We start from the raw sequence: 14892 nt of genomic DNA, 5'->3' as shown, positions 1-14892 counted from the left end.
AACTGCTTGCTGCAGGGGGGAAGCTTTGTTTTGCTGCAAAGGTTAGGGCTGCTGCCAAAGCGCTCCACTCCACCATCCACAGCACAGCCTCTGCACCTGAAAAGCTGCAAGTCGGGAAGAAGGATCTGCCTGTGTCTGCTTGACTTTAATTATCAGGGAAAAGCCAAAGTACCAGTGAATGTTCAATCAAGTCTCTCTCCTCAAAGAAGGGGATAAAAAAAATCTAATTAAAATCCAATAAAACATTGGATTACACATTGTATGAGGAATTAGTATGGAAAACCCTGGCAGTGTTATCTTGTAAATCAATGGCTCAGCCGCACTGAAATGCTACATTTTGATCAATTCTTTAAAAATCATCAAACGGCAAAGAGCACACAGGAGAGCTGCTGAAAACAGTCTGTGGCTGCAGAGGCTTCAGAGGGATGGCTGGGGACACGGACACTTTCTTACGAAGAAAAGAGGTTTTCAGGCACATCCTGAGCCAGGGGTTGCATTTAATAACCATCATTTAATCATCAGTTTGTGCCCAATCCTTCAGGTATTATGATGGCCGATTCAGATTTTATAGAAAGAGCTCTGTCAGTGCCTTTTAAATCAATTTAATCCATTCACAAAGTTTTTGTGTTGAGATATTTTTAATGACAGGAAGTCTACACAGCCTTTAAAGTTTATTACTACTTTTGTCTATTTAATCCAATTCAAGACCAAGTTTGTTTGAAAAAAAAAAAATTTATAACAGCTGATGTTTGACATCAGCTCTGCTGTATCTTCTGCTGTCCTCTGGCAGGTACCCCGTGCCAGCCCCACTGCTGTTTGGCATTGGGAGCATCTCATTACCTGCAGGAAAGGTGACACCAGCTGCTAATGCTCTTGCAGAGCGAAGGATGCTCTGAACACTGCTGCCTGCTGGGTGTCTTTACTGACAATCTGATCACCAGTATCTCATAAATCCTCCCTGATGTACTTATGGTCTTTAGCATTTCTGATTATAGATTTGTCAGGGTTTCTTTCAGCTTTATGCACACTCTGCAATTCACCACTATTCATTTAAATCCACCCATCTCCCTTTGTCTTTTTTTGCCACATTTTTCATATATAATTTTATCACTGTTTAGATTTCATTCAAGGGGCATGAATTTGATAAATCTGACTTCTGTGAAGAATTGTTTCTGTTTAAAGAGGAGAGAACTTTTTTAACCAACAATGCTGTTACAGTTCTAGAGCCCTTGGTTTCGTGCACCATTTGTACATCTTGCACATCAGCAAGAATACCCTCAGCTTCATACAACCAAGTATCACTGATACCCTTCAAACAGTTTCTCAATATAAGTGGCAGAGACTCTACACCCTGGAAAATGTGAAAAACTACTATCAAAGTACAAAGCTGGGAGCTGCTACTTGATGAGCACACACTAATTTCCTACACAAAGCCTGGGCTCTCCAGAGCGTAACATGAAGCAGTGTCGGGCAACAGTCAGGGCAGTGATGCACAGAGGCAGCTGTTTCTTTATGTTATACCTCAATGTGTAGGAGGAGAGATGTGTTAGCAGTGAGGGGGGGGGGGGATGCAGGAATAAGAGAAAATTAAATGCAAGGCAGTTTCTAATCAAGCAAGGATTATCCATTCAGCATGCTGAGCAAGGCACCGGTCACTGAAAAAATAATGTGCTACAATTTATTAACACAAACCACTGCAAGTAATTAAGGATGCACAGGCAACCCTTAACCTGGCATTTGTTAATTTGTGTTCCTAACCTGACTTTCCCCATGTTCCTTTCCCACTTAGGCACAGGCTCAACAACTCCTCTGCAGAACAGTGGCAGAGAGCTGCCCCAGAACCTGCAGGACCAGCCACCCCAAGCTCGCAGAGCTCCGTGGGGAGGACCTCTGCGCCAGGGGAACCTCTGTGCAATGCCCACATAAGAAACTACAGCACTGAGGGGGTTCTGCACCTGCACAGCCCAAGCTATCTTCCTCAAGTCAGTATAAAGGTCTTTAGACCAGGCTGATTTATCACCTTAGTGGGCACAAAATATCAAACTTACCAAATGTACATTCCCAAACACAAGAATAAACTTTCTTGAATAAGAAAAGTTTACAGTAAAATTTACTCTATTTCTTATGGTAAATCAGCTAGAGAAATACTGGGCAGAAAATGTGATGAAATTATTTAAAAGATTATTCTTTTAATTTCTCTTACATGATTAGGAAACCAGCCTAGGAACTAGTTTTAGTTTCCTTTTACTAGAACAGTCCACTATTCATTGTTGGTTTAGGGACAATGAAATTTTTTCTATGTAACTAAAAATTAAAATATTAATGACACTGCTCCATACAGTTCTTTTTGTTGCAACATTGCAGAATTCTCTGTATTTAAAACGTTGTTCACATTTGACAATCCCTAAAACCTGATTTTATAAAATTTTAAATAACTACATTGCATAGGAATTGTATGGGGGGGGGGCGTGTATATATATATATATATATATCTATATCTGTCATATAGTTCCTCAGGTCCTACCTAGATGGAAAATCGTTCATTAATCATTACAACACAGAAAACTAAATAGTATTGTTATTCTTTACAGTATATTTATAAAAATAATTTTAGCAGTGCTTCAACTGCCACAGTCATAGCTCATGAAAGTATCGGCACTGTAAAAACTGTAAATTATTTTCACCATGTTCAAATAAAGTACAAAACTTTTAACCCAGGGAATAGCTCTACTTCAGGGCAAATTGATATTTAAAGAAGGATTTATACTATTTTGTTACTTCAAAGCACATGATCTCTACTACACAGAAAGGTTTGCAAGGAAGTGCTACTGTTCAATCCCTCACATTCCTCAGAATACAGACTTTGAAATATTTTCAGAGTTCAATGAAAGATTTCACTCAATAATTGAGATTCTGTGAACATCAGTGGTAAAACTTCAGTAGACTTTAGGATTTCAGGGTGAGGCCCTGGATGTTTCAGCTTTTTAACATTTACGTCACTAAAAGCATATGCCACTGTATTTTTTCAATACGTAGTGTAAATCTGATAGCATATTATGTTTTCTTTGCTTCCAATTACATCATATTTCTTTTCAAAATGTTCAAGTAACACTGCTCCCTATAAAAGTGTTGAGTGATAAACCAAGAAATCCACAAAAATAAATGAAAATATGAAAGTTTACTGCCATAGTAAACCACTTAATAAGATGGATTAACCCAATTTTATTTTTGAGCCCTTCAAACAATGAATAGTCTTGCAAGATACAATTGCCACTGGATGACATAACCACAAAAAAGGATAACATACTTTGGACTGTCTGACAGGTTTGGAAGATTATCTGTTCTAATGTAAACCTCTGGACAAATCTCAGCAGCAGTAAATCTAATAAACTTTACTAAGACCTTTAACTCTTTCTTGTGCTTTCACTTAACTTTTTTTAAAGCTTCCAGGTATTTCTTCAAAATATATTTCTAATTTTACAGTCCCTGGATAACTTCCAGGATTTATTTTGTTATTAATTACCACAATGTGTGCAAACCGACATCCCCATCTCAAATTATCAGAGCATAATGGGCAATTCCAAGTGAATGTAAGTAACACAGACATTCCAGCAAGCAGGTAAATAACCTGCCCCTGCAACAGCGCTGAAACATTAAACAGTATGCACATTTGAACACCTCTGTTAACTGCAACTCCTCTGAATTCTCTCAGTAATTTGCATGTATGGCTAAGAATAATTTTACCACAATCCGTGCTGAAGTAGTCAACTTCTCTGCAAAACCTGCCTCACTCACAGTTAATCAAGGTTAGCATTAGAAGTGTCCACTTACAGATAAAACTGATTATACTACCAGACACTGTTATAAAAACATTACCTATAAAGCTGTTTGCACACACAATGCACACAAAGACATTGACAGAGTGGGTTTTTATTTCCCTGTAGTAATATATTTGTAACACTCCAGGAAAAGATACATACATGGTTCAGCAACCCTTACCTTGCCCTCTGCACACCCGGATGGCTTGTCCACCTCCTCCTCCTGTGTTTTCTGCTTTCCACAACAAGAACTAAGCAGAATATTAATAAAAGGAGTTTTGTGAAATAAGGCATCTTGCTGGAAATTGGAGCCGGGCACTCTGCACTCCAGTGACCTCCTGTAGTAGAAGATCCCCCAGGCTTAAACATTGAATCAACTCTAATTCTGCTGTGGCGCGTTGGTCGGCGATCAGTGTCAGAAACGCTGCGCTCCCAGCGTGATGCGTTCGACAGGCTTTCAAGGGGCTTCGCACTCAGAGCTTTTCCCTCATCACCGCTAAATGATTGGCCATTACTCACCAAGTTTGCCTCACTAAACATTTCCACTGGGTCCTAAAGGATACTTACTAAAGCCATTATATAAAAACCTGCAATTCTGCACGCCGGCTTTTTGCTCAATCCCCTAATCTCAGTGGTATCCTCCTGCCAGACTGCAAAACCAGGCTGTCCCTTTTCATTAGGCTTTCTACATTTTTTGATCCTCTGTACGGCATCTTTTTCAACTGGTGGTGCCTGTGCCACGTTTCAGGCATGTATCTCATTGTAATATGAGTGGATTTTAATGGATTTAGGGCAGGTGAAGTTTTATTTTCTGTCTGGCTCTTCATGCTGTTGAAGACAGAATATGAGCTACGTCCCCTGAAAATGCTGACTTTGTTTACAGTTAACTTCAAAGGAAAATTAAAACAGTAACTCCCAATCTATACATGCAATTGCATTCACATAAACCAAGTCACCTTTTTTTTTTCAAATAGGTATTTGCACAATCAGGCATTTTAACTTTTATCAAAGAAGATCAAAACTAAAATTAAAAGATACAAAGCAGCTATTTCTTTAATCACAAGGAAGAGGCTGTTTCCAAAATCCATTCAAGGCCTATTTCCTCAGAGCCTGGTCACAGGGCAATACTGATTTGGCCTCTCTGCAGAACACCGGGCTGTGTTAACAACAGCCGGTGCGTGGTACTCATAGGAGGGCAGAAGTCTGCTTGGCACAGCAGGGATTCTGCAGGAAAAGCAGAGCACATTCAGAGCAAACACTCCAGAGCAGCAAGCGACTCAAAATCCAGCAGAATGTCTTGTGGGTCATACCTCTTCCAGAACTCTCTTCCGTGAGCCCATGTTTGCAGTACTTGAACAGGGATTCAAGCACCACACAACAAGGAAACACAGTACTTCTATTTTAGAGGCTACAGGACCTGAACAGGTTTTTTAAGGTTTTGCTGTGTGATTTTAGGGGGGAATTTGTGTAGTGGTTTCTGCTTGTTTTTATTTAATTTCTAATGAAATAGACAAATCAGGTTAAAAGATGTTAATATATTGACATCAAATTAGCCTGCAGCACAAAGTGTAACTGCTGAACAAATATATACTTTTGTCTGAACTTCTTACAGAAATTATTTTTTCACCTTTGCTCCCTTATACCTGCAAACAAGATTACCAACAATACAGAGAAACTCTGTAAGACTCAGATTTTGGGGTTTTTATATATTTACACATCCCCCTTAGATACAAAATGGGCTTTCCTTATTTTGGAAGTTGTTATAGCTCCTTTAGTGTTGTAAAACAGTAATATATAGTATAGTTGACAAAATTTAGGAAAGCTCTAGGTAGCTTGATAAATACTTGCTGAAAAAGAGGATGAGAATCTCACTTAAGTCATTGGTATTGATGCCTTAGGTTTTAACTTTCTTATTTTTCAAATCCTGTACTGCCTGGTGTGTAACTCTGAAGTTTCTTGTAGCCTGTTAACTTCTGCTCTCTCATGCTGGGTAGACATAACAAAGCCTCTCTAGGCCTGCTCTCTAAGGACACTCAGACTGTCCTAGGCCCAAAAAGTATAAACCAAAAGCCTCTAAAGGGGGGGGGGGGGGGGGGCAGGCTTGGGGAAATTACATCATTAACTGAAGCTTTAACTGGAGAATTAGCCCTGATATGCAAATGAATGAAACCTATAAAAATGTGAAGAACTCGTGACCTGTTGTCCATCTTGGGGTCCATCTTGGCAGCAGCCTCTGGCTCCCCAGGGGGTACCTTTGAAGGCCTTTCAAATAAACACCTAACTTTATTCCCTTACTCCTGTCTACCTGTCTAGTCTCGAATGTTTTTAGGTGGCCACTTCAGGCATCCACTACCATGTTTGACAGCAACAAAATGAAAGCTAGCTAAATTTCCTTGTCTTTGAAATAAACATGCTGAACAATAATTTGAACAGTAATAATACAAGAGGAAGATCATCCCAGCCATTGCTGTCTTCTACTTCAGTATTTAAACAGTCACAGATGAAACTTCTCAAAACCCTAACAATTGTAGGCCTACTGCTTGTACATGCCTTTTCCAGTATTCATGAATATTACCAGGAACTTTTAAAATAAACTTATTATAAGAAGTTCTCTGGGTCCAAAGTATTGATTTTAGGTTAAAAAAAAAAAAAAGAACACATTAAAAAAAGCCCCAAAAGTAACAAAGAAAAAAACCAACCAACCAAAAGAAACCCCCACACAAAAACCCAACCAACGAAAAAAACCCCCAGACAAACAAGAAACCAACTGCCATGTGATACATGAAACATATCCAAAGACTGGCTTGAAACTTTATTACTAGCAGGGTTGTAATAAATATTTCTCTTAAGCATGTTCATATATATGAGAATTTAAGTATAATAAGGTTTAAATTTTCTTTAGTAAATAAAACCACATATGAAACCTTCAGTTCAACACATTATGTATATTTCTGGTATAATTAAAAGACAGTAGCTCTGGGTAAATAATTATATTACATATTTATAACTATTGCAAGAATAGACATGTTTCGTATAATCTTCAAATTTTAAAAACAAGATATACAATTGAAAGTACTAGAAGAGGACATTCAAATCTTTCAAAAGATTATCCAATCTTTGTTCTGAAAAATAAAAATCAAACAATGCAAGTAGTTTTCTGGCACCTACTTTCCTCCCATACTCCTTTCCCCCTTCCACACACACAAAGCAGCATCACAACCAATTTGTATGTGTTTCCTGTCTGGAAATGTGTCATGGCAAACTAAAGTGGTTACAAAACTGTATTCCCTCTAAATTAGGAGTTCACCAGACACAAACACATAGTAGTGTTTCATTTTATAATCCCCTCTCCAATGTCAAATCTTATACTAACTTAGGGTACTTAGATGGGTGTTTATGCCCTGTAAAAAACTTAATCAACCACTTCTTAAAAATTGTCTTTTTCTAGTTTATAAATGACACAAATTTAGTCCCATTCCACATGCCTTAATGTTACTACTCCACTGCACTGTTTCTCCAAGTATCTAGTGGGCACTCAATTAAAACTTATAGCTGCATGTCCAACTTTGCTTTTCTTACAAGTAATGTATCCGTAGGTACAGTAACATTCATAAGGATTTAAGCGTAAATACAAAAAGTAACCTTTGTAAACAGTTTTCATGTCATAGCCAATACAGAATGTTCAGTGAAGCATTCAAGTCACTGCTGTTAGGACAAACCACCTTACAACTCAAATATATACTCGTTAGCCAAACATATTCTACGAAATATGAGAGCTGCCAGCGCGAAGGTCAGCAGGACAATGAGCACAGTTGAGCCCGTGTGGTTCGTGTTGACCCTCGGCTGCTGTGCCCGGTTGAAGTCGGTTGAAGTCGGGGCCCGTCTCTGGCTCTGCTGCTGCGCACGGCGCTGCCGAGGACTCATCGAGGTGGTGGTAGTGGACACAGCTGGAGCGCGCTCCTGGCCAGCCACTGCACTGCTGTTCTGAGTTTCAGACTGGAAAAGAAACGTTGGGAGTTGTGAGACAATACAGCACATAAGATTAGCAAGAAATAAAATCATAAGGACTAAAATGTACTCTTCAGATAACTGTTAATACGTCACTAATGATTACAAGATTGTTATAGCTGAAAATTAGCAGTTCTATGGACAAGAAAAGGCTGAAGGAATTCTGTCAAACCATATTTGTGTTAAAGAGATTTCAAATATCTTTGTCTACGATTTGTTTTAACTTTCTGCTGCTCACAAAATCTTTAAGAATCCTCCAGATAGTAAAATCTCTAAGGATTTGCAATGTCACCTATACTGAAGGGGAAACAAGTTGGGGAAGCCAAAGGAAGGATGGAGAGAAGTCCAAGTACTGTAATTAAGCAATGCTGCATTGCTTCCTTTGGACAGCTGGGTTCAGAAGTCTGTTCTCATCACCACCAACACCGCTGAAAAAAAAAAATCACAACACAAGTCCTAACCACAAACCACCCACGTGATACCAGCAGGAGTTCCCAAGCACAGCACGTGTGCAGGCACTTATCTATTGCCCTCTACTGGTCAAATTCGGTGTGACATTACAAGTACTAAAAAAGAAACTTCAGCGAATGATGTTCTGCTCACGAGAGTTTTACACTGAAGAAAACAAGTTTCAATCTTATGAACTAGAAAATATGACATCTGATCTTCCACCAGTCTAATCCTTCTTGCAAGACTAAAAAGCTCAAACTTCCGACATTTAATATCAAAAATAGTGATACAGGACAGTCATTAGAAATAAGCATTTGACAAGGTTCAACTTTAAAGCGGTTAAAAAAAAAAGAAGCTCTGAGAAAAAATCGCAGATTTTAAAATTTTTAAGTCTTATTTTCAGTCCTCAGAACAGTTTTCTGGTATTCCTATTTAAAGCAACTTGGCTATTTTCCAGAGTTAGCTTTCTCCCCCTTTCCTTCTAAAAAGATTATCGGACATTTTATATTTGTTTCCAAAGCCTTTTAATGGACACAATATCCATAACCTTAAGCGCTGCTTCAGCCATCTACAATATCCATAAAAGATAACCTTTCCACCTGACCAGATAGGGAATGTCCTCAACTGCATATCAGGTTTGACAATCCACAAGACAGTAAATAGCACTTGGTTTGTGTGTGGACAAAGAATCCAAAATTTTCACCTAGTCAGTGATTTGTCTAGCCCAGGGAAGAGGCTTTCCATTCCTACCTCCTCATCATTATTTCCAACTGTTTATCATTGGCAAGGAAGTACTGATGCAATTACTTGCCACATTTGACAACTTGCCTGTTTACACAGGTGCCTTGCCTAAATAAGCAAAGCAGCTTGGGTAGCTTCAAAGAAAAATGTTTTTAAAAGACACATTTTATCAGCAGAGACAGCCAATAACACCACAAGCAGCCTGTCATGATTTCCAGTACACTGCAAAAGAAATAAACTGCTTCACACTGAACACACTTGAAAGCTTCCTCATGCCAAGGAAAATAAAGACTTAGGGAAGCCAAGTCTGAAAAATGAAGCTCCTAGACTCATCTACATTCCCATCATCCAGAAGGCCAGAGGGACAGAAGTGAATTCAGGACACAAGAACTACCAATTCAAGTAGGCAGTGTTTTTCTTCTTCTAATAGTTTTAAAAGAAATTTTTAAAATCTATAAATATTCCTAGTCCATCTTACTAACAAAAGTAACTAGCACTGGCTGTCCCACACATCTTCTCATCACTGCAAAACTTAAATTAAAAATAAAACAGAAAGGCCCTGTTCTGAATAGAACAAGCTGTCATACAATGACATGGACAGATCTGTGATTCAAGAGAAATCTCACTGAGAATTTCAAGGTTTTAAGCTATTTTTCTGAGGAAATTATAGATGGACTGGGGTGGAAGCAGACCACTGGCTTCACCCAAAGCTCAGCTAATGCACCACCTTGAGATTCTCAATCAGTGGCCAACTATTACCAGACATGCAGAAGAAAGATAAGAAATGAGTGATTATGACCTAATATAAATTTGGGTGCTGGTGCTACAGTATCTTAAATGATAGATAGATAGATAGATAGATAGATAGATAGATAGATAGATAGATTTTTTTTTGTTTGAAGACTAAATTGTTAAGAATCCTAAAAGCGGCAGATGCACTGTACTAGCAAAAAAAATCACAATCATCTTGTCTTCACCCTAATGGCAAGTCTTTAAACTTTTCATAAGCAAACATTACAAGTTTTTTAGACTAACACAAAACCTCACATAACACAAGTTCCATTAATTATTTCTGCCAAATAATGGTTTTTGCCGAACCTTACTGGAAATATGGATGAGGGCTTAAAATAGAAATATTTAATAATAGTTACATTGTAGCCACCTTTAGCAGCTGATTTTATCTTTACAGACATTTAATACACATATGTAATATTATTACATACTATTTATATTACTACATGTCATATTATTTCTGAAAATTCTGAAACTGTTTGGACTGATAGAAAACTTTGCTCCAAGGACATCTGATTAATTATTTGATGAATAAACTATTTCAGTAAAATATACTTATATCAGAGTTAACAAAAACTTCTCTAACAGAATGCAAGTAAGGAAATTTGTAACATGTTCAGTCTACTGAAGAATGGTGAAATTCATTGCATCCTTTATATCTCCAGGCCATTATTTAAAAAAAATTTATCAGAATACTAGAAGGATTAAATAATCATCTTAGAAGGGATGTTTTAAAAATACAGCAAACACTAGGAATACAGAACCATATAAATAATCCGGGTTACTGAAGCCTCTTTCACTTATACTAATGATCTGGGGACAGATGCAGGTATCAGGATAGGTGAAATACTTGTTTGTGTAACTTCCAACTGAAGAAAAGCCAAAGTTTGACACAGCATGGCTTAATGGCTAATATGAAAAACATCTGTTTTTCAATGAATCAAACTTGGGACAAGTACTGTCAATTGCCAAGACATTTAAAATTGTTGCTGTAGTAATACAAAACTAAGAGACCCCTTAACAGAGATAAAGGGAAACACTTTTTACCAATATATCATTCAGATAAAGGGAAACACTTTTTACCAATATATCATTCAGAACTTATGATTAAAGATAAGGGCTTCTATAAATCTCATGCATCAGAACACAGCCTTATTTTCTGACAGAAACCTCCTTCATCAGCTCAAGAGTAGCTGGCTTCAGTTACACTGTTTATTGCCCCTCATAATGCTTCATCCAGCCACTACTATCAGTGCAGGTCACTACTATAGGATATTGTTTACTAACAGGTGTACTGAGGCTTAACGTATTCGCAGCTTACCAGAAAACAGCCTAACCACAGTTTTTACCTTGTTCCTTGACAAAGCTTATCAAGCATCAACTTTATTCATTAGCTATAAGCCCCAAGGTGGGACATCATTCCATATCAATACACCAAATGTATTGCTACAGATTCAGTGGGAGTTCAGACACCCATAGTCCACATGGATTTAGTCAGTGCAATCAGGGGGGAAGACAGAGAAATGCAGCCTACCAGCCTCTGCTGCTGAGTAAACTGCAGTACTCTCCAGCCTCCACCAAAGAGTCCCACGGACTGTGATCAGTTTTGATACCAAAATTTAGGTGACCACTGGACCCGAGTCCAACCCAAGTCAAACCTGAGTATCCATAATATATTCCTTCAAAAACATTGTTTTGCTCAGATGTGGAAGGATCTCACCTTAATACTAAGGGCAATTACTTTTATCAAGCCAACTTTCAGTAGTACCTTGCCTGCAATTTGAATACTCAAACAAGAAAAATGTACCATTACTTTACCCTGAGCAGACAGCAACTACAAATTAAAAAAAAAAAAAAAAAAAAGAAAAAAAAATATTGTCAGAAGTAGTCCAGTCAGAGGCGCTCTCTGCACTGGGTTTAGACTCCTCAGAAGTACTATGTCGCATAATGCCTTGGACAGCCTGGTGTTTTAGTCTTACTAATGCCTAAAGACGGTTCTTTGCAGCTCTGTATCCTTTTATACAAGTTGCTGTGGCAGCATTTTCCAGAGTAGTGTTGTTCCTTTTCTTGTTCTCATGCTGTTGTACTCATTGCCTTGCACCTGGCAAACCTCAAGAATGTTGTTGTGACAAGTTCTCTTGGGAAGCAGCTCTCACTGGCATGAGAGCCAACCCCTTCCCCTTCTTCTTCTTCCTTGAAAAATAAGCTGTTTAAAGCCTTGATAAATGTTTAATAATACAGGCACATAAAACTTAGCAGCCAATGTGCAACACCTGCACCAGTGTTGCACATTCCAGTCATTACTAACAGGGCTGTGAATGGGAACAACCACAGCTGGTGTGGCAAAAAGACAAGAGAAGGTGGGGAGGAAGGGAAGCGACCTGGAAGACATGGTCATGTAGGGAAAGCACGAAAGTCAAGAACTCTGAGTGCACCTCTCCCACAGCATAGACAAACACATCCATGAGGCAACTACACAGCATGTATCTTCAAAGGGCAAGAATCTGTAAGACTGAAGTACTGAGTAACACAATGACAGCCAAAATATAAACAATTTCAAACTGAGTTTTGAAATTGGAAAAATATATGCTTAACTGAAACACTGTAAGTCTTGGTCCTTCTTTAGTCAGTGGGGCTACAATCCTTTCCCTAAGTGAAATGTGACAGAAGGGAGAGCTAATTGAAAATATATTTTCTTCTGATGGAATGAAAAATTCTCTCTTCAGGAACAAGGGCCCCCGTTGAACAAAGGAATGGACACAAAGTGATGCCATGCCAGAGACACGTTTCAGTGTGCTCTTCATACAAGAATTAAGTTAAGCCTGTCCCAGAAAGGACATCACTGTGCTCACAAATATATTGCCATTAATACATTTTAAAAATCTGTCCTTTCAAGCAACTTAAAGGTATAAAACATTATGGAATGGAGAACTGTTGCTGGAGAGAACAAACATGAAGCAGTTGCATAGTAAAACACAGTCTAGAGATTCCTTCACCTTCACATAGGGGTGAGCCTTTCCTTAGCACCTATTTACCATTGTGTCTTTAATGAAGACTTGGTTACAAGTGTTCTAGGAGCAAAAGAAAGGTAAAACTCCATTTTTTCTGCATGATTAATTCTAGTATACACCTCTGTATTGTCTAGAAAGACAAAAGGTCCCATGGCTTCAGAGTGAGACACATTAATCTACTGTACCAGAAGGAATTACACAAACTAATACAAGAATTCAGCCCTGGGCCTACCTCTGCCCTTTATACTCTTTTCAAAGAGAGTAAACCCAGCAAATTTTCTACTATAGTTTTTAATTAAACACACATTGTAGAGTACATGGCAAACATTTATTTTATCCATGAAGAGAGAATAATATGTTTTGGTGCTGCCTACATCTAACACAACTTAATAAGGCAGAATCAGGTCTTTACATAACAAGAACTCAATAAACAGATTTTACACATGCAAGAAACCCAGCTGAGTAGAAAAGATCTGAGGTTAGTATGGGTACTCTTTCACACATCTAAACAGAACAAGGCCCAGAGTGCCCTACTTTGAAAAGATTTCTATTACCTTTCACGTGAATAAGAACACAAAAATAGCAAGCTCAAATTCCTTAAAATAGTCTTTCCTGTTACACATTTCTTTCTTCCACTTTGTGGCCATTTTCACTACTGAATGGCTCCAGATAATTCCTAACACTCAAAACGTGACAGCTCAGAAACACAGGTGTTGGTTCAAACTAAAACTAAAAATCCCGAATATTAATTCCCTAAAGCATGAACCTGCTTATCATTTACAGTTAATCATATATAAAAATATTTTACATGCATTTATATGTTTAAAGGTCTGATTTCCCATGGGCCTGTTCTTCTGGAAATTAAATTAATCATTAATTATTAAATCAGTAAATTGATAAAACCAGTTTTCTTAAAAGTGTGATTAATTTTAAAAAGTTTCTCTCCTCAAGAAAACACCAACAATGCCTTGGTATGTCAGCTCTTTCTACTATATTAGCCAGGATTTGTAATAAGAAGAATAAAATAAAATGGTTTATTAAATCCTGAACAATCTGGAAAAATCCTTCTTGTGGGGAAAAAAAGTATGCTATTAGCATGTTTATATTTCTACATAGCTTGAAAATATGTTGCAAACACACAACAGATGTTCTGACGTTATTTGACATGTTTTAGGTTTTTTAACCAATCTGCAGCCCCATCCTCTCTAAAAAAGGCAGCTTAGCTGGGATTTGCTTGCAATTTATCAGTGAATTTAGATTGCATTTGCAACAGTTATATCAGCAGCTGCCTTGGCCCATCACCAGACCTCAGCCACTTCTGAAACCTTTATGTAAGCCCTACACCTAGCAGTATTAAAACATAAGTGTCATACTTCAAATGGTAAGAATATTTTAGACTTACTTAAGAGGTTATAAAAGGCAGGGAGATAGTATTGATTAATATTTAAAAGCTACAGGTTATCACTGAAACATTTTTTGCCTCTGGCTAAGAATTCTGTTGAAAAAAACCCATGCTACATTATGCAGATGGTAAATTGTAGTGCTTCAGACACCATAAAATTTTAATCAACACTTAATGTAATTAAAGGAAACACTGTGAAGAACTGCTAAAAGAACTTTATTTATTGTTTTAAGGGAAGGAAGTAAAAGCAGAGATTGCTATTTCTAAAAGTGATTCAGCACACTATTTGCTAATAGATTTTATATAAAAGTATGCAAGAGTTCCAGAATAAATATGTGAACTACATACTCCTAATCAGGACCCAGCTTAAGAGAACCAATTTCATGTTCAGACTATGCCCAATAAAGCTCAAAGATGGACCATACCGTCGCACTTGCTGGATCTGGGAATGCTCTAGCTGCACCATCCTGCTGAGGCTCACGTGAAGCAGCAGAGTGGTTCAGTCCTGACGCGTTTGAGGGTCCAGCCTCAGACCTCCTGGATGAATTGACCTCTGCCTACAAGAAGCACATATGTACACTTCACAGACAAGATCAAAGCTGTTCCAAAAAGATCTGGCTTATTGTGGAATGTGTATTTTATTGTAGAGAATATGAGGCTTACGAAAATG

At 37.9% G+C, this 14892-nt stretch overlaps 2 protein-coding genes across 4 annotated transcripts in view; both read right to left on the bottom strand.

Annotated features, from left to right (window-relative positions):
• Positions 1–4358, bottom strand: part of LOC138107344 (gamma-aminobutyric acid receptor subunit rho-2-like) — a 31091-nt gene extending 26733 nt beyond the window's left edge. Inside the window, exon 1 of the mRNA XM_069008599.1 lies at positions 4000–4358. Within this exon, the coding sequence (XP_068864700.1) occupies positions 4000–4358 (359 nt within the window). The remainder of the gene's footprint in view (positions 1–3999) is intronic.
• A 2235-nt stretch (positions 4359–6593) lies between these two features.
• UBE2J1 (ubiquitin conjugating enzyme E2 J1) overlaps positions 6594–14892 on the bottom strand; it is a 28776-nt gene continuing 20477 nt past the window's right edge. For 2 of the 3 annotated variants that reach the window (XM_069011162.1, XM_069011163.1), the window contains exons 7-8: positions 14648–14779; positions 6594–7814 (exon numbers count right to left, since the gene is read on the bottom strand). In XM_069011162.1, coding sequence (XP_068867263.1) covers positions 7542–7814; positions 14648–14779 — 405 coding nt within the window. In that variant the 3' untranslated portion in view covers positions 6594–7541. The remainder of the gene's footprint in view (positions 7815–14647; positions 14780–14892) is intronic. The other variant, XM_069011164.1, reaches the window with a different exon arrangement.

The sequence above is a fragment of the Aphelocoma coerulescens genome, chromosome 3, assembly GCF_041296385.1.
Source record: "Aphelocoma coerulescens isolate FSJ_1873_10779 chromosome 3, UR_Acoe_1.0, whole genome shotgun sequence".
Taxonomy (NCBI): domain Eukaryota; kingdom Metazoa; phylum Chordata; class Aves; order Passeriformes; family Corvidae; genus Aphelocoma; species Aphelocoma coerulescens.
Note: the sequence above shows the minus strand (reverse complement) of the source record. Positions and strands in the feature narration are given on the sequence as shown.